The sequence below is a fragment of the Neolamprologus brichardi genome, chromosome 17, assembly GCF_056152115.1.
Source record: "Neolamprologus brichardi isolate AB-2024 chromosome 17, ASM5615211v1, whole genome shotgun sequence".
NCBI classification, from domain to species: Eukaryota; Metazoa; Chordata; class Actinopteri; order Cichliformes; family Cichlidae; genus Neolamprologus; species Neolamprologus brichardi.
Window position 1 is genome coordinate 11,478,822 of NC_142120.1, and position 20,891 is coordinate 11,499,712.

Here is a 20,891-nt window from a genome sequence, read left to right on the forward strand (position 1 = left end):
GGCAGATAACATGTGGTGTATAAGGGGACGTCCTTATCTGTCAAGTACTTGATAGATAACTGCAATAAGTGAACTCTGAATTATCTAGTCAGCTTAACGAAAAGGAGAAGATGAGTTGCAAAAGCAGCCACAGATAGTGAGATGATGTGTAGTAAAGAAAGGGAGTCGGATAGATTGTATGCAATATTAAATGGCAGGTGCTTGTGCTCACTATCAAATTTTCTTCTAAATGTTTAAAGTGATACATTTGAGGTTTGCTGCTGAAATGCAACAAAAACTTTTATAACTTTCTTTAAAGTTTGTGCAATTTCAAAACTTTGTGACTCAGCCCATAAAAATATGAAATAAATAATAAAACTACCCGATTCTAGGTTTGGCATGTAAAGTTGTCCATGTCTAATGTAGATTTTCAGCTCAGGATAGGATACAAGAGCATGCTTGATGTTGTTTGGCATTCACATGTGCAGCATGGGTTTGTCCATGAGGAGGAAGTGTCTGAGAGAAAGGACTGATGTCTTTAGGCGCTACAGCATCAGAACCAGCATACTCATCACATTATGCTCCTTGCAATTTTGTGCTCTTGCTAAAAATGGTATTTAAGTTAAGAACTGCTGTTTTTACACGCTGTGGAGACGCGGCACGTAGAACAAACCCACAAGTGCATGTGGGTAAGAAGACCATTTAAAAACAGCAGCTACATTAAAAGCAGTGCTTTGCTGCCCCAAGAGGCTATCTATAAACAAAGATCTGCCATTTTTTATTTAATGGGTGTAGTCGTGGAACTTTAATTACACCTTGTAATGTGAATTTCTGTATTGTATTAACTACAAGCCCGAAATTATAAGGTTCAAAGTTTCAGCTGACACCATTCTCTGTGCAATGCGGTGTAAAACTTTGATTTTCACATGTACATGGGCGTTCCACACCCTCGACAAACACAAAGCAAACGTTCGTAACTATTAAATCACTGGAACACAATAATGAGTTTAATACAGGATCCAGCTGCATTTTTCTGCATACCGCTAAAAGCGTACCTGATAATGGGACAGCATGTTCAGTCTCTTCCAGTCACCTTCGATCTTTGTGGTGATGTCCTCATCCTGCAGGATCATGCGCTGTCCTCGACCCTGACGCCACTCTGCAATTGAGATGGAATTAAAAAAAATAAATATTTCAAATAATCTTCTTATAGAAATCCATCAGACCAGGTGCAGAAATAATCCTTTAGGAGACACAAATGCAAAACATAAAATAGAGATGTAACGATTACACAAATACTTGATATCTCTGAGAAGTCAGAAGACCTCACCTTGCAGCATGTATAGTCATCCCTTTCTCAGTTTATTCTGTCGCTCTCTGGAGTTTATCTTTATACCCCTTTCTACTTCTACTCGTCTCCCCACATAAGAGCACTATATCCCAAATTACACAACAGCCAGACCGACTGTCCTTGAGGAGTCCACAGAGGGAAAACAGACGATGCCAAACAGAAAAGTCTGAGTGCTATGCTTTCAGGCCTCCCCCAAAACAGTGATACCTTCATCAAATTCAGGGATCCAGTCAAACGAAACATACACAATCCATCCCACACACAGCCCGTTCAACTGATTATATTTACTCTTTAAAAATCTCATCATATAATTTAGGAAACTACCATTCCTTCATATAATAAACATATTTTTAGTCAAATATTATTATTTGCAAGAAAATGGTTTTGTGTTCTAAGGTTGAAAACTTCTGATAGCTCTAGTTTTCTTGGCTTCTTTTTATAGCTTGTGCCTAATTCTGTTAGTCAGATATATTCGGATTCTACACTGACTGTTTCTCTGTGTAGCAATCTGAGTCTCCCTATGGGCTAAAAAGTTAGTTTCTAACTCTGGCTTAAGTTTGCAATTCTTAGATGAAGAACAAGCACACACCAGAGGAAAAAAAGCACAACTTTTTTCTAATAAGAGTGTCAAACATTATTTTATCATCATCTTGATCTCTTTTTTCTTTGCTTTCCACAGAACAATCAATTAACATTGTCTAATAAGACTGAATAAAATCAAAAGGACATAAAAGGTCTTTGGGTGGGGGTAAAAGGTTAGCAAACAGGTAGAACTAAAACAGAAAAGGCTTCTGTGCTAGACAGCTACAAAAAGCGAGTTAAATTAATCACCCACTGTACTTTTTTTTTTTTTTTTTAAATGAAGCTCACCCTCTTTGCTCTTTTCTCCATTTGTTTTGCTGGTGTACTCGATGGCTGTGAATATAGGGTTTGTGCACTTCTTTTTCTACTTCACATTTCAGCCTCTGAAGGTACTACTGGTTCCTATGCTTCCTTCATCAAACTTTCATCTTCATCCCGCTGCCAAGCTGCTCTTAATGTTGTTCAGAATCTCCACCGAGGCGGACCACAAAACAATTCAGCGAGACAACAAAATTGCAAAACAAAATTGTGCAACTTCAATACCCAGAGTCTGCTGACCATCTAATTTCCATGCTTTTAAAAACAAGCAACTTCCAGTCCGCGTTTTTCAATGACTAGGAAGGCTTTTACATGACCTTACATCCAAATTACATCCAAATTACATATACAACAGGCCTTGTAAATCTGCGCAACCTCACTACAAAGCAAAACAAAAGCTTTGATAGAAACATCTCACGATACCCCAGCAACATTATAATGAGTGAAAAAGGAAAGCCATCTTGAAAACAAACAGGCAGATGATTTCTCTATTCTTTTTGCAGACATCATGGGCTTTATGAATATGTTACTGTGCCTGCACTACTTGCTGAGCTTCCCGCTTCTGTCGGCCACTGTCATCTCCTATTCTGATCACAAACAGAGAAACAAAGCGGCAATCACTGCGGTGCTTGGTGAGGCCTGTCTTTGGAGGATTGACCAGAATTGTGTTAGCAACTGAAAAATCTGCTGGAAATACAGATTCTCCTGTTGTTTGTCTATACTGTTCATCTTCCCATAAAGATGCAAATAAGCGCCTGTCTCCAGGCAGGGCTCAACAGACGAACGGGGAACAAAAAGAACGAGCGGAAGGAACAAATAAAAGCATAAACCTGGTGTGGAAACTGCGACAAACTGAGATCACACGTATTCCCAAATCCAGTGGTATCTAATCAGGATGTGTGTGTGTGTGTGTACACTTAGTCTTCAGGGGAATGAATAACAGCTGATGGTAAAGTGAAAGGCTGAAGGTGACTGTGGTACTTGACAAAGAGGCAAGACACAGGTTTGCTACTGGCGGCATTTGCACAAAGACACCAAGACACACAGGGCTTACTTCTTTGTTCCTAGGTCCTATCTTCATTTGTACTCTACAGAGGACTACAGCAGAGGGCAGTGGAATTAAAAACAATACCCCAGGATAACAAAGCTTCTGGCAAGTTTATCTCAAGACGGGCCTGCAAAAATCCTATTATCCTTATCAACAACTGTGTCAGAAGTTACAAAAGCCACTGGTGTTACCTGTACATGTAAGATAGTTAGAAATTAAAGTGAAATAGAAGATGTGTTTCCACTGAAGAGTTATCATCAGTGTTAATTGTGCAATACCAGGAAAAAAACAACCCACAGGCGTGAACGGATATGTCAAACCTGTTTTAAGTCTACTAATGGACTCGTGATTAAGAGAGAAACTTCTTTTAATCTGTGCAGCAAGTGTTAGAAATACGTTTTAATAAAGTTTCTTTTTAACATTATTTGAAATGTCTACTCATAACAGAGTTGTTACACTCCTCATTAGACGGATACAAGCACTAACCCCACGGTGTGAAGGCTTAACCAAGATGTAGGAGTGTTTAGTATTGAAGGTAAAATTGCTACATGCTTACACAACACAGTTTCAGTTAGGGAGACGCTGCCTTGGCCATGTGTGGGGGTATAACATAGTGTTCCTATACTGCTGATAGCGTAACTAGATGCAAACTTTGAGGTACCGGTTAGAACTGACACTAATGTAGAGATAAAACATGTCTGGTAACAAGTGTAGAGTAAGTAGGCATTTTCTCACACAGGACAAGACCCCAGATTGAGGACGAAGACCAATGCCAAGAGGAAGGACGACGAGGAGAACGAATCAGGGAGCGCTAAACCACGGCCTCTTCCCAGCGATAGCCAATCACAGATATATGCGTGTCTGATATATGCTTTGAATTATAAATATTTTTCCACTTTTCTGTGTGCAGACTGCCTGATATAGAGAAGTCCACAGCTGTGCAACTCAAATCTTTAACCGTTTGATAATAAAATATGGTGAATTTCTAGATTGTCGCCTGAACTTCACTCAGAAAAAAAGAACACCACACAAGTGGGGTGCAAAATGTTTAGACAACACTGAAAAAATAACCAAATTGCTCTATACACGTGTTCTCTTCTGCTTACATTTATTCATTCTCTCCCTTATGCTTGCAATCACACACACACACTCGCACTGAGCCAGTGACCAGAGAACTCCAATTGCCAATTCCCTCTTGTAATAAAACAATAATAGAACAACACGTCCTGCCCAAATGGGGCCATAAAACAATTTCATCCAGGAGTGTTGTCAAAAGGCTAAACTAATCTTTTTACTTAGCTGTCTCAGACAGATTCCCTGTGGTATATTCCTAGCCCATCTGAGAGCTGAGGTTGGTTATAAATATGCTATTACCAAAAAACAACAGGGGTTTGAAAAAAATCCATCTGGCAAAATTAAAGCATAAAAAGCAACAGTCCACAGTGAAAAGACAGCCTGTAGGTATTTGGCAGGACAACAATCACAGATAACAATATTATGCTCACATGTAGTAGGGGTCTGCATGTGTACCCTACACCAATAAAGGTGTACAAGAACCCCTGAGCACTACAGTAGGATTTCTTGCCAAGAAGGTACATAATTGCACCTCTTTCCCCTAACAGTGGCCCATTAAAGTAATTACTTGCTTTAGGAAGGAAGGAAAGAAACACACAGAGAACGAAGGGAAGAAATAAAAAGGAAAGGAATGGCTCGCTGAGCATCTCAATTGATTAGCTGATCAATCATCTGACTCAGACGCTAGTTGACATGTGAGTCGATCGATGGGAAGTTTTGGGAGGAGAGAGACCAATCTCAGACATCTGAGCCATCACAGCCAGGAAATCAAGTCTCCTAAGGTTAAAAAAAGCAACTTCTCTATATCTAAGAGGACTTTACTTTTTAAGAAGGCCTGGGTAGAGTGGGAAAGATTTTAAAAAAATAATAAAATAAAATAAAAAAAATCGATGTCTGTCTCAGCTCAGCCAGCTTTCTCCAGGCACACGAATAAATGATTTCTATATTTCATATTTTTTTGTCTTTTTGTGTTTTATTCTTGTTTGTATTTTCTTCTGGCCCATTGAGTCCACAATAAAGGCTGTCTGATCTGAAACACTGAATCTTAAGAACTGTTTTGATAAGCTGAACAGTATCTACAGGAATGTGAAGGAGCTAGATCTCCAAATCATAGAATTATTTCAGATTTCTATTTCATTATTCTATTTCTTTCCACACTGTTCACATAAACAAGGCAAAGATTCATACCCAGGTCCATATCAGACGCTTTCAGGCGGTGTGAATGCGGGACGTTCTTGTAGATGGCATCCAGTATCTTCTCCTTCACTTGGCTTATGGTGTCACAGTTTAGCACCTTAACCTGGATCTCTGGACTCTTCTCATTTTCTGGATGTATGCAGTTTACCACCTGAAACACGCACAAAACCGTCACTGTGGTGAATCTAATAAGGACTTGCGGGTTAAACGGTATCATAAGGTTTTATTTTACAGATGCAAAATGGATCTTTCGGAATATATACTAAAAACAAGTTGATTTAGAGCAAGGTAAAAAAAAGTGTACGAGATGTAAGGTTGTTGACAGCTTTGCAGGAAATAGGTTTGTGTGTTTTATGTTAATAATGATGATTGGTACTGCAATAATTCTGTGCCTGCCAAGGGGTCCGTGAGAGAACTGCGGGAAAAGAAAATATTCACTATGGAAACTGCTCTTTTCTCAGAGCTTGAGACGAGAGTAATTTGCTACCTGAACTGATGAGCACTAAAGCAGCTAATTATAATAATATTATCATATTCATCAGCTCTTACAGTTCTGCCTTTGGGTGTTGGTGGCAATACCTGAATTACAAGATGAGCACAAATACACGTTAAAGGGGTGAGAGAATAAACGCCTCATCATTCCAAACACGTATGCCCACGTTGTACATAAAATAAAAAATTCCCTTTAAAAGGGTTAACTATGGGCAGTTTCTAGACATTTTTCTACTGCAAGAACTGGGGTGGGTAGAAAACTAAGACAATGTGAAATATGTATGTAAATCTGTACTCCCAGAATGCTGAGTACAAACTGGTCTGACACTAGAAAAGAAAACCGAACAATGTCTAAGTTTCCCCTCCAGAAACAACAACAACGGTCACAGTGGAGCCAGGATAACAGACAGATCCGGGCAGTAAATCAGAGATTCCATGAGGAGCGAGCTTCATCGTCTGTGCGCTTGTGCAGACACATACACAAACATAGTCTATTTCCTTCCTCCTCATCCCAAAGCCCTGCTCTTTTGCTTGACAGCTCGGGTCTCAACAGGAAGTGAGGTCGCCACTCTCGTGCCCCCTTCATGTCAAGCGTAACGACGACAACTTTGTGTCCCATTGCAAATCTCATGACCGACCACCCGTAACCACCTTTTTACTCTCGCCTTGTCCCCGAAAGCATATTAAGTGTCCCCAGTGAGCCCTTGGACCCGTGGGCAGGTGAACCCCTTACCAGCGTCTTGTAGTCAATCTGTTGTCTGATGAGCTTGTCTTCACTGAGCGAGTAGCGTGCCTCTCCTGTGATGGAGTCAATGGGGCCTTTTTCCATCTGCTGCTTGATGGCACAGAAGAGGGAGAAAAGAGGCTCGCCTGCACACTCCTGTGAAGAGATTTGACGAAAGGGGGACGTTTGGAAAAGAATGAAGACATTTTAAAGCCTTTTTTCTGCACTCAGCTCACTGACAGCGAAGCGTAATTTTGTCTCCGAAGATAAAATTTTGTGGCGGGTTTTTATAACCGCTTTACTTCCAAGTGTTGCTGAGGAAGACTTATAAACGTCATGTTCCCGATAATATTGCACCTGTTTCACCTAAATTAAAGAAAATTGACACGACACTCCTGTTTATCAAAAAGAAGAGACTGGCCTTTTATCATTGTTTATATTTATCTCCTCCAGCTGCAGAAAAGTGATGACTACGGAGATGGAGGAGAGAAACAGGATGATTGTGACATTTTCTAGACTCAAAGGTGGAGAGGAGTTGTGGTTTTGCTTTTAGTGAACGCTGGTGTCCTGTGAAGTAAAAAGTACACCTCCTCAGTGCTGCATCAACATGTCAGTATGCTTTCTAGCTAAAAAAGGACAACAAATCCTCCAAGTGTTAGATGAATCTTCGGTGGCTGTGGCAGAGAGGCTGTCTTTTGAATATTATGAAAACATTTTCCAAATGGAAGCCCAGACGACACACAAAATATGCCGTGTGTACGCTGTATTTTATGCACACTCATAGGCTATTTGGGCTATTCCTGTACCCAGCTGTATTAAAGGTAAACATCTGATTTAACAGACTCAAAAAAGTACATGCAGAGTTACAGGACATCAGACATGATTATGCTTGTGCTATATTCATATATCCATACGCTGGAAACCAAAACAACCAGTAACAATAGTTCAGCTATTAAATATTGTTAAAATTAGGAACACTGGCCAACTGTCCTATTATAGTTCCTTACTATCAGAACTATTAAGAGGTCCCTGAAAAGCCATCAGTGGATCCAAAACACCAGTATTAACAGGACTATCTAAAGAAATCACATTTGTCCCATATTAGCTTCTCCTCACGGGCTTCATGAAAGAAAAAAAAACAACCTCAAATTAAATGTACCATTATTACCATCATAATTTATAGTATTATATTATCCCAATACAGCACTTTACGTCAGAGTGCAGGCTTACTTGTGGTTCCCAGAGTTTGGAAAAGTGCAATGAAAGGCAAAGCCTTCAGCTATCGGCTCCTCTCTTGTGGAACCAGTTTCCATTTTAGATCCAGTAGGCAGAAAACCGTTTTATTTTTAAGATTAGACTATAGCTCTTCTTCTTTAAAGCTTATATTTAGTTAGGTGACCCCGAACTACCCTTTTGTTATGCTGCACAAGGCTCTGGCTGCTGGGGGACCTGATGCACTGAGCACTATGCCTCAGCACCACAGTTTTTATGCTTTGTCCTATCTGTCTTCCTTTCCCCTTTCTTCTCAGCTCAACCTTTTGTGGCATATTGCTGAAGTGCCTTGCCTTTTTGGCACGCTAGGCTAACTGGTGATTCTAAAGTGGCTGCAGGTGTGGATATGAGTGTGAATGGTTGTTTGTGTCTTTGCGCTAGCCATGTGTAGGACTTGTGACCTGTCCAGTGTGTCTCTTACCCCGTGTCAGCTGGGATGGGCTCCAAGCCCCCCTGCAAACCTCAACTGAATGAATGGTTAAGTCAATGGATGGATGAATGGATGGAGAACAGGAAGCATAATCACAGAAAACTAAAGAGTTACCTTCAGAAACTTGTAGAGGAGGAATGTAAACCAGTTGGTCAGCATTTTCTCCGCAACAGACTCGGTCCTGGAAACAGACAGCGACAAAGCACATCATGAACATATGAGCCCTGTGCTCTTATTACATCATTAATATTCAACGCCATTGTCAAATATTAAGTTAAAAATGATGGCCGCTGCCATTGAATACGCCTGGGCTATGCAAACATAATTGCAAAGCCATGTATTGGGAAAGCCTTCGCACGTGCTATATGATGGCCTTTCAGACAATCTTTCGGCTTGCCTTTATGCTCAGGCACGCCAAGGGCAGCTTGTCTACAGCGGCAGGGATTTTAATATGAGGCAAAGCAATTAAAAGCCTTTATTTGATCCCAGTGGATTGATGTCGTTAGGGGCTGGAGCGGCTCTGTAATAACACTGGCCTCATTATCAAGCGCTCCCTTGCCTATTCACTGGACTAACACTCGATCCGTGCACAATAGAAAGTGAATGAATACATCTCCCTCCCTTTCTCTGCCTGGCATCCATGCTCCACTGGTGTGGCAAAATGGTGTGCATCTCTTTTTGTGTGTATGTGCTGACCTGGCCTAGCAGAGTGAGTGATCCCATGTGAATGGCTAATATGCATACATAATAACAACAGTGGTGGCAAAGAGAAAAGGAGGATAGGCAACGATCGAATGTCTTTTGACAGCAACCTTCTTGGCCAGCAGCAGGGGTGTGTGGGCAATCTGTCAGAACACGTCAGATACACACTCACACACCCCTGCCTCCATCCTCAATGAGCAACTACCATAGGCATCAATATTTCAGGATTAGTGTCCATTGTGCCCGCTTGTGTGCGTGTAGATTTTGTCCCTAGTGTTTCGACTGCCACCTGCAGCCCTCCCACCCCTCACCATTCAGACAGCCTCTTAAAGGGACTTCAAACTGAGCTGTGAGGGGGGGGGCTTGATGTCTGCTGTGCCAGTGGGCTGGTCTGGTACCCCTCTCTCAACATTGGCACAGCACCTGGGGGGGATTAACTTCCTGCCTCTCACTGTGCCCGCACTTTTATTTTGCCGCCCTTCCTCCGTCCACAGATCCAAGGGTCAACAAGGTCACGTTTCATCTTTTCTTTCATGTGTCCCTGCTCTCTCTCTTCCTCCCGCTGGCTGCCATATTCTGGATCCTGTAATCATACACGCTTCCAAATCCTCTCCATTTCCACAAATGTAGCCTATCTATCAAAGGGATGAAAGGAGCATGGAGAAAGGAGGAGGTGCACTGGCAAGGAAGGAGTGAAGCAGTACTGAACAAGGCAAATGAAGAAAAGAACTAAAATAAATAGCTTGGCTGAGTCCGGCCTTTGCCTCTTTAAAAAAAAAAAATTCCTCAACTTCCTTTTTCTTACTCCAATCTCCAGTGAAAGCTGTGTTTGTGTGTGCCTGGACAATTGCAAGGCTGTTTTAAGGCTAGTGTGCAAAAAGCACAAATTAATCCCACTGCGCATGTATTCAGAAATTATCATGTGTGCTGACTAGTGTTTATTGTATGTGTCTGTGCATGCGTCTGGCAGTGGGTGGTAACCCTGCAGTGCTAAGAAGTCTTGGCACAGCCGCACTGTTTCGCTTATGCTCATTCTCACTCATAGCACACTCTGTGGGGAACGAGGATAAAAATGGCACTGTGACGGAGATGTTTGAACATCTAACATTAGCGTTCGGTTTTATAACTTTCGAACAATGTTCTCCAAACCTTTACTCGGCTCAGATTCAAAACACAGCACAACCTATGTTTGGGTTAATGCAATGAAATGTGCCGTGGCGTGTTGGCATGGTCGGGCTTGTCTGCTTGGCAGACAGACAGTGGGACAGTGAGCATTGAGAATGAGCTAGAGCTGTGGGGACCTGGCAATATTTCGTTCCCATTGATTACCGAGGTAGGATAGATGGGACTCCACGCCTCATCAAGTATTTAACCTTTTTGTTGGCCACACCTGCAAGTTACATGCATTTTAATGTCCATATGACACAGTTAGTGTGACTCATTAATCAATATCCAGCCAATTAAGTTATAAAGAACCTTTCATGTCACCTTTAATCAAATCAAATCACTTTTTTCCATTTACTGATAAACTGTTTGTTCACACTTTAGAATACAACGCAGCTCCTCCAGAATAATAGAGTTACAACAATATTAACAAGTCCTTACTCTGTCTAACAAAGAATTTCTCACATTTTAAAAGCTGGAACCAGAAAGTATTTCACAGTTTTAAATGAAATCAATTTAATAATGAGTTGTTAAAAGTCCAAAATATATCGTGACAATCAACAAAGTATAATTTTATGACACCTATCCGTTTGTCTGCCTGTCTATCAAATTCAGCTTGAGGTGTCTCTCTTGCATTAAGGGGAAGTAGTAACTGCATTTTCTTTGATTTTAGCCACATGCTAAAGCAGCACAGCTTGAAATGAGAAACCATTTCTATTTGTCACTATGGCTCTGGGTGGGTGAGGACAATTGGTCATCATAAGTGTCAAACTGTCTTGCAGTGATGGCTTGCTACTGACACGGACTTCTTGATGCATGTGCGCCGAGATTTATTGCATTTATTGCTCACACCCAAACAGAGAGAGCGCTTATCCTTATACAAGGGGGCCCTTCAGACCTGTGTGATGACAGGATGTCTGTGCATGAAACCAAAGCAATATTGTGATTAACACATGAACATATTGGGTTTTCATCTTTTGACCAAAAATCAAAACTGCTATTTTGACGCGTCGACTGTCGCCAAACAAAACTTAAGGCTGCAAGAAAGGCAGTTTAGCTCTGCATGATGAGGGATGCTGGTGTGGGGAGGCTTGGAGAGATGGAGGAATGAAGCAAAGAGAGGAGTTGAAGGAGGAGAATGCAGCAAGGAATGCGACAGATGGTTGTGGAAGGCTCTCGTTAGTTAGCTTGCCTGGTGGTTGTGCTTCAGCACAGGTTGAGATGGGACAGATGGAAGGATGTGTGTTCATGTGTGGAAAGAGAGAGAAAGAGAGAGGGAAAAAGGCACACACACACACACACATACACACACAGAGATTTCTTGGAAGAGGAGGCAGTGGGTATCTGTGCTCAGATGCTGTGCCAGAGACACCCTGCTCACGCACTTTAAGCATTGATTTAGCAATCAAGAAAACAGGGGAGGGGAGGGGGGAGAAGGGGAGGAAGAGCTGGGAATATAGATTGAGGGAGTGAGTATAGGAGAGCAAGTGAGTGATAAAGATAGTGACGATGTTACACAAGGGACACAAGCTTCAAGCTTCAGAACTGAAGACAAACATGAGAGAGAGAGAGAGCAGCGAAGAGTGAGACGACAGAGTCAGGTAGTGAGGGAGCAGAATACTGAAAATGAACAAACAAGGAAAGAAAAAGAAAAGAGACAGAACAAATTAAAGAGGGACTGGGGGGTGGAGTGCTACTTCCTCCATCTTCACAGCCCCCTGCCTATATATCTGGGCTATTTTCAGTTGCTATCCAGGGACGCACCAGTCAGCCCACACTACAGGGTGGCAGAGCTTGCTCAAACTGCCTTATCACATCTGAAATGCATGCTGGGTTGTTGGAGAGCTAATAAGCGCAACGGTGGAGGAAGAATGAGATAAGGACAGTCTGATCAGTGCCAATCACAATCGTGTGTATGACAAATAGGGATTCAAACTGGGTGTGGATGTGTTGTAAACATGTGCTCTTTCCTCACTGCTGGCTGAATGCAATGACATTGTCGCCGGGGTTTCCATCTGCCCTGTCACCAAGGGTGAAGAGAAGGAAGTGTCAAAATAAAGTGTCTTATATTCGGTGTCTACAGTTGTTGGTCATGCACAGGTCGCTGTAGAACTTTCTGTGACTATTTCCTTGTGAAGTTAATCCTAAATTCACTTTTGAATCAAATTCTCATTTTCTCGATAATTTTTAATCCTACAATCCTACAACTGTTTATAACTTGCATAGTTCACATTTCTATATAACTGTATATCTCAGATTTCTGTATAGTTTTTTTTATTTTCTTATTTTCATATTTATATCCTGTTCATAGCCTGTACATAGCTGTACATAGCTTGTACTCACTACAGCCTGTACATACTTATAGTTATAGAATATTCCTAACATACTTCATACCGTGTACATTATAACATACCATAATAGACCCATTTCTGTAATATACTCACATATCTATATTATTGCTAATATATATTGTAATATATCTATATCACTAAAGCACTTCTGGATGGATGCAAACTGCATTTCGTTGCCCTGTACCTGTGCATGTGCAATGACAATAAAGTTGAATTCTATTCTAATTCTATTCATATGAGATTAATAATTATCTGCATGGAGAGCACACACAAGGCTCTGGTGACGCATAAACTGAGTGATCAAAGAGCTGCTCTCACGACTCGCCTGCGTGCCTTAAAGTCATCAGCTTTCCTCAGGTGGTGACACAGCTTTAAGTATCTGCATTGTCCTTGACCGCCTCTCCCTGTCTCTGCCGTACGCGCCATCTCTTATGCTGTATCTACTGCCGGGATCAGCAGTTACTCCATTGTTTAGTGGCTGCACCATATTCGGTGAGCTCTGGCTGCAGTTAATCAGCTTCCAGCCCAGACGGCGATAATTTCTCTCTGCATCGCCAAGCAGAGCCTAAACAGGCGTTCATGAGGTGAATATGCCCACTGTCTTCTGGATGGTACGGTGAACAGCATTAATTTCAGTCCCGTCTGCATATCCTTGCTGTGTTCATGCATTTGTCTTCGTTGGCAGAGAGTGAGTGAGGGTGTTTTTAGGCAGAAGGAGAATTAGAATCGAAATGAGATGGACAACTTCATTTATGATACACTTGTCAAATTATCTGGGGATGCCAAGACTTGAGTGACAACCTGCAAGTAAAAACAACATAACATGTGTGTGTAGTGTAAGTATCAGTGAGCATGCACGCGCTACACACGTACAGCTGTGAGGAAGCTGGTTCACTCAAGAAACCATAATCATCACATTTACCAAACACCGTAGGCAGGAAGCATAATCACATACAGTGCTGTGTTCAAGTGCATGCCATTAAGGCTTTGACTGCAAATCCAACGGAGGATTGTGATTGTGCCAGAGTGCAAGCTTTTCACAGTCTCACTTTCTCCCGTTTTCATAAATGAGTATTTTTTTTTCCCTCTTGAGCTATTTGAAATTGGATTCAGTGCTAATTAATTATAATTATTTTGCTAATGATGTGCACGGTAATACACTCTGGTGTTTCTGAGACAGAGCCAGCAATTCAAGGTCACAGGAGTTAATCCAAACATGTCAGGAGACACATCCAGTCCTTCACAGTAAAGAGGGACCTGTATAAAACGTCCATTTCTATTCCAAACCAACAAGAATACCAAGCTAGGTTCAGAAAAGCAGATGTTGTGTTAGATAATGCATTTTATGTGTACCTATAGACTGATCTGCTGTAACTTTATGACCAGTGACAGGTGAAGTGAATAACCCTGATTCTATCAAAGGTGAACCAAGGAAAGAAAAGTTGTGAACTAGTAACAGGGTCCAATAGATGAGCTACTGTTGCTCAAATTGCTGAAAAAGTTAATTATGGTTCTGATAAAAAAGCGCTAGAACACATAGTGCATCACAGTTTGTTGTCATTCCTGCAGACCAGTCAGGGTGGTCATACTAACCCCTATCCACCAAGTATGGGCACATAAGCATCAGAACTGGACCACGGAGCAATGGAAGAAGGTGGCTCAGTCTGATAAATCATGCCTTCTTTTATATGCGTGTGTTCCATGTGCATTGCTTACTTGCAAACACTTGGCACCAGGAAGCACAATGAGAAGCGAGGCACTGTGATGCTTTGGGCAACCCTAACCCTAGCACCAGGTAGGTACTGGCACCTACTGGTGCCCTGTTATTTCTTCAACCCTTGGGTCCTGCCATCCATGTGGATGTTACTTTTGACACATATTACCTACCTAAGCATTTTTGCAGAACATGTACACCTTCAGCAGGATTTGGTCAGAGGGTGTCCAGTGTCAGTGTCCGGCAGCCTCGCCTCTGTCAGTGCGCCCCAGGGCAGCTGTGGCTACAATGTAGCTTGCCATCGCCAGTGTGTGAATGGGTGAATGACTGAATGTAGTGTGAAGCGCTTTGGCGTCCTTAGGGACTAGAAAAGCGCTATACAAATGCAGGCCATTTACCATTAAACCCTGACAAAAAGAAAAATGGTTCACAAAAATTTGAGAAGCACGACAATGAGTCTGAGGTGTTCACTTGACCTCTAAATTCTTCAGATCTCATTCCAATCAAGCATCTGTGGAATGTGCTGAACAATTAAGTCTGATCAGTGGAGGACCCCCCCCCCCCCCCCCCCCCCCCCCCCCCCCCTTGCAACTTATACAACTAAAAGGATGCATTGCTAACATCCTGGTGCCAGATACCACAGCACACATAGTGGAGCTCATGCTTCGATGGTTCAGGGCTGTTTTGGCAGCATAAGGGGGACCAACACAATACGGTCAAGCATAGTACCAACTTACTATCAAAAAGGTAGGATACGTCTTGGTTAGAATACACAGCAAGGAAGACTAAATTGTCCTTCACCAACTATGTAACTTCAACTTCACTGATATCACAGTCTAACAAGTGCTCTACTTGGTTTTCATGCCTGCTCATTACCTGCGGAGGAGCAGTTTGGGGTGGTTTTTGCTCTCGAGGTTGCGGTCTATGAGGTCGGACAGCAGGTGCTTAAGGACATCAGTGGCATACTCCAACTTGCTCTGCAGCACTGTCATGATGAGTGAGGCCACATTGCCGCGGTCCCTCATTGAGAAACCACGCTGGGCCTCCAGAGTGCGAATAAAACACAGCAAGAAGATCTTGTTGTTAATGAGCTGACCAAAGAGCTTCAACCCTTTTTCCACCTGCTCCTGGCGGTAGCCTGGCACCTGCACGGAAACAGAAGAAATGTTCACTTACTTAAAGAATACAGACTTTGTGTGGTACATTCAAGGCCATGACATACAGACTCAATTAGTCACTGGGTAATTCAAATGCACTGCTATTTTTTTTACCTTACAAGATGTACAATGTGTTAAGTCTTCTTTTTAAAAATGACACTTTTAGGTAATGTTTATACAGATAGCATGTTGGACTAATCACAAAACAGATCAATAGGATTGAGAAAGTGACTCTATTATGAACAAATTTTCCACCTTGTCACCCTCAAAGCATCACATTTCCTCCACCTTGCTGAATAAAATGCCAAAAACCTCTTAAGCAACTTTTCTCCTGCTCTACATTGTTCTGTTATTTCAGTTGTTCTACAAATGTGTTTCTTTTTTACCCAAACACAAAGTTAAAATTGACATGTCCATAGTCCATAGTGTTGGTGTTTTGTCCATCTTAATCCTTTCCTCTTATTAGTCTTATTAGTCTCCTCTTATTAGATGTGTTTCATCTATTCCCATCTTTGCCCTAAAAGAGTGTCCTGAGGAAAACTCTTTGCTGCAGTTGTTGGGAACATTTGTTGAGAGCTGAATTCTCGCTCCAACTCTCTGAACCAGAAAAACCTTCGTGATCAGTTGTGGCCAACTTCCCTCAGTACACAATGGAGGACATAGTGCTGAATGGAAGCATGGAAGAAAAAAGTTATGCATCAGGATAAACAGGTTTTCTTTGATCATGACCATGCTACAGACATGATTCAGAATGGGATGGAAAACACCGGAATTAAAAAAGCTTGATATGACAGAGGAATTCAGGGAATAGCAATACTTATTTACTTATTAAAAACTGAGACTTTGAGAGAGTTACTCGTCAAGGTTGCCGTCTATCGCCTCTTCTCTTTCGTTTATATACTGAACCCTTGGCACAGCCCATATGACAAAGTGAGCATATGAGAGGAATAAATATTTAAGGGAAAGACCATGTCATCAGCTTTTTTGCAGATGATGTCATACTACATCCACAAAATTCAAACCAAACTATCATTCTTTTGTTTAATGTAATTAATACCTTCGCTGAGCATTCAGGGTACAAAATGAATGTGGTTAAAAAAGCCATGCTTGCGACAACATCATCTAAATATATAAAAAAAACATATATGAAAGAACATGAACTTTGTAATAGGCTATCAAGTATCGCAGGGGTGGGGGAACTCCAGGTCTCAAGGGCTGGTGTCCTGCAAGTTTTAGATATCACTTTTGGTCAACACACCTGAATCAAATGATTAGTTAATTTCTAGACCTCTGGAGAACTTCAAGACATGTTGAGGAAACCTGCAGGACACCGGCCCTGGAGGCCTGGAGTTCCAAACCCCTGAAGTATTCCATAATTTTAAAACTATGTATCTTGGGAACATTATTAGATGCATTGTGTGCAATGACCTGTACTTGACAAAAAACTTTATTGAGTGCCGCAAAGAAAGCTTTAACAAGAAAATATTCTAAATAGGTTTCGCAATGTTTAGATTGAAATAATTTTTTTTGATAAGTGGAAATACACAAGGAAAAGGTATGAAAAACATTTATAGGCTATGCGTTTTCGTACTTAAATGTATATGTATGCATGTATATGCAGGACATTTGCAACTGGCACCCACGTTTTCTTTCTCTTTTCAGTTTAGTTTTTCCTCTGTTCCCTGGAATTTAGTTGATGTCAATATCAAAATTGTGAACAAAACTTTCAGTAAAAAAAACAATTGTCAAAATATTTATTCATTTAGAATAATTTCTTTGCAATTGCATGTACTATAAGTGTTTATGTTAATCAGAAGCACAGAGACTTGTAATAACAACAAATTAAAAATTAAACTATAAATTAATAAATACACCATTTCCCTACATAAAAGTGTAGTTTAAAAGTAATAGATTCATCCCATTGAATAAAAGATAGAAAAAAGGAGAGGAAAAGAATAAGGGAAAAGGATGAATCTGGGGAAATGAGAAGTTTAACATTTTACACTCTTTGTTGCACTTCATCTGAAGATTGAGAATGAAGGCAAGTAAACACTGAGCCTCTTTAGGGAATGTTTATTATTTTGATGCTGCTGTATAAGCTGAAAGGCAGTGCAATGATGTGAATTTCCCTTGTCTGAGCCCAGATCATCCCTGCACCGTTTAAACAAGTAACTTGCTACACATTCCTCTCTTCTCCATTTTATTCCACACAAATAGCACCTAAGGAGATTATGTCTTTTTATCTGTCAAGAGCACTCGCGGTAAGACGGCATCTCTTTGCACCCAATGCAGCTGTCAACCAGCATATGTTCTGTCTTTCCACCTTTCATGGAAGTAGCTGTAATCTGCTGGGAATTATTGTTATATTGCAAGCCTAATTTCACACTGCTTGCCAAGATGTGTCGTGTGTCGGTGTATGCATGTGTTGAGCGTGAGATCGTTTTCTTTGCGTACAGGCTGCATACTGCATGACGTGCAAGGAACACCGCGTGTGCTATACCTGTATGTGCCGGCTTTTTTTGATTGACTCATTTTTCTACTTACATTTCTAGCATTAAAGAAGCACCTGGCATGTCTTCAAATATTTTAATACTGACAAAACTGCTTAAGTAAACCTAGACGAGCTTTCCAGCACCTGTGCTACTTCTGTCCACAGTAGACGGTCAAAAACTTGATACTGAGATATCTGATACATCAATAACAATTAAGTAGTCATCAGCAGCCCAAGACAAGCTTGCTGCTTTTTTCATTAGACTCCTTTTCCACATTATGCTCCTTATACAGTTCAATATTTATGCCAATTAAAATATAATTAATATTGCTTATTACTGGGAAATTCTCATCAAGGATAGAGAGGCTAACCCTGAGGGCAGTGAAATAGGGGTCCATCATTCTCTTAATGGAACAAGACGACCTAGTCAATTACGGCTGTCTATCAATGTCACCAACTAAGGATAAATGACTTGACTTTTTTTCTTTTGCTTTTCTGCCTGTGATTGACTTTTAATTTGCTTTAAGGTGGGGAGAGAAAACGGCACAGCTTCTCGTATCATTAAGAATTATTAATGAGACCACACTCCTGAATTGAGGGCTGCCTTGTTTGTTTTTGAAAAAGCGTGTTGTTGTCGGCCGTCAAAGGGGTTTTGTTTACCAGACAGCGACACAAACAACATCGGCGTCTATTTCACCCACTGTGCCCTACCACATTGTTAATTTGCTTGCTCATTTTGCTCTGATTTCAAATAAGGCTAATTGTTTTGCATCTGTTATTTGACGGATAAACAGTTAGACACGTACAGGTACACACTTGATTGATGAGAAAGTAGGTACAAGTTCTTATATTTACAGCTGTCTTCTTTCACGAATGTATTGAAAACCACAGCTTTCTATTTAATTGAAGTGCTCTAAATATTTGACCTGGGCATGCTAGTGGAAAACTTCACTTTACGGCCTCCATTTCTGATTTGTGTTGCACTTCTAACAGAGTCACTGCTGCTTAGTGAGTAGTTTGCAAGGGTTTCCAGACAAGTTCCAAACAAACTATGGGAGACCATGGCAATCTGCTAGTGACCAAAGCAATCTCAATCTTGTTTTTGGAACAACACTCAACCTCCTACGACAACTCGCTAACAAGTAGAGGAACACCTTTTTTACCTAGTGCGTGATTGGTCTTTGGGTCTGAATGACTGATGCTTAGTAATCAACTTCACAGCGACTGCCAGGAACAATTCACAACTGGTTGAGGAGTATTAATTTTTCTTTAGCAACAAGTACTTGCATGCGTTCACCAACCGGCCTGGATGACTCAGGGCCTTATATAGAGTCTGTGTGTCAACAATTGATCACAAACAGAGAATCCTACGAGAAAGTCAATTTGAAAGAGTAGCAATGTTTTCATAAACTAAAAGTGCCTATTTATTTTATAAAAAAAAAAAAGAAAGAAAGAAAGAAAAAATAGTTGCATTTTCTTTTGTAATAAAAATTGGTGAATCATACCTCCAGATCTCTCAGGACAGGATGCTCCTCAATGCCTGGGAAGAGGACTCTCATGGTATAAGTCCTGTAGTCCAAGAAGGGGATACCTGCACCATCTAGATCACTGGTCAATTCATGGATGTCTGTCTGCAGCTCTGCAAATGCTAATAAACCAAACAGAAAATTGTTTATTAGTATACATACATATAAGTCTTACATAACTCTTAGCTAGGCTATAACCTATTATTATATAGATTTTACCATATAAAATAATATCTAAAATAGTATCTAACATGGTCTGTCAGCAAAACATGTTATTTCTTAGATGTTTTGCCTCTACCCTGCCTTCAGTTTATCTATCTTTATCATCCTGTTCATCTGCACGAGCTTACCTTTTGTTTCTCAGTTGCTTCCTGTATAATTTTGAAGGGCATTTCCTTTCCTTGATTTTGTTTTATTTCTGTCCTCATTATTACCTGATGAAGGGTACCTCATTCCTATTTTGTTTTAAATTCCTCTAGCACAAAGACAGCAATCTAGAAGTGGATAGATATTGGAGGTACCATAGAAAACTAGGTACCATTTAAAAGAAAAAAAACATGGACTTGTTCCTATATAATGCTTTCTCATAACCTATTGATTAAATAGGAAATTTCTAGTATTGCTAACAAAGATTTAATTAAATCGTGTAAATAGATTTAATGAGCCAAAATTCCTTAGATGTTCTTGGAAACTAATGTGTAAAATGAATATGCTGATCTGCACTAGCATGAACCTCTTACCCTCTTTGCACTCTAGAGCCACACGTGACTCCAGGTTGTCCATCTGCATCTGCAGCCTTTTCAAGGTGAGGTCACTCTCACGAGACTTGCGTTTATAGGCAATGAGCACTGCCACGATGACAAGGATGAGCAGGGCACCGGCTGCAGCAATGCCAATGATTGCAGTGCTGCTGAGGGGGCTGTCGGACGTGATGTGGACCGAACCCGGTGAATTCTCGATGCCGCCCACACGTGCCTTATGACAGTAACAGACAAAAAGGGAGATTATAGCTATTACATTGATGTGGTTAAGTCAACGTCCAAGCTCAGACACACAGACAGACATATTGATTTGTGTACACACTTCTGTTTGTTTGGACATCAACTAATTCTTTCACAGTGTTGTGTCCATTTTTTTTCTATGATGCTGGGTTCAGGTGGTAACATCAGGAAATGCCTTGTTCAAAGTGGTCTCTCTTAAAACCACAAATGGAATCTTCATTGAGTTTTCTGGGGCTCTAATGCTTCTTATTGAAGGCTTATTTGTTTGTCTTTTGTCTGCTTGTGGGCACTAACCGCACAGCTGATTGGATTAGAGCC

The 20,891-nt window shown here is 40.9% G+C and overlaps 1 protein-coding gene across 1 annotated transcript in view; it reads right to left on the reverse strand.

The window, feature by feature from the left end:
- plxna4 (plexin A4) overlaps positions 1 to 20,891 on the reverse strand; it is a 241,588-nt gene that overhangs the window by 22,902 nt on the left and 197,795 nt on the right. Inside the window, exons 20-26 of the mRNA XM_006780708.3 lie at positions 20,313 to 20,547; positions 19,552 to 19,694; positions 15,275 to 15,543; positions 8,582 to 8,648; positions 6,775 to 6,921; positions 5,541 to 5,700; positions 1,035 to 1,138 (exon numbers count right to left, since the gene is read on the reverse strand). Coding sequence (XP_006780771.1) covers positions 1,035 to 1,138; positions 5,541 to 5,700; positions 6,775 to 6,921; positions 8,582 to 8,648; positions 15,275 to 15,543; positions 19,552 to 19,694; positions 20,313 to 20,547 — 1,125 coding nt within the window. The remainder of the gene's footprint in view (positions 1 to 1,034; positions 1,139 to 5,540; positions 5,701 to 6,774; positions 6,922 to 8,581; positions 8,649 to 15,274; positions 15,544 to 19,551; positions 19,695 to 20,312; positions 20,548 to 20,891) is intronic.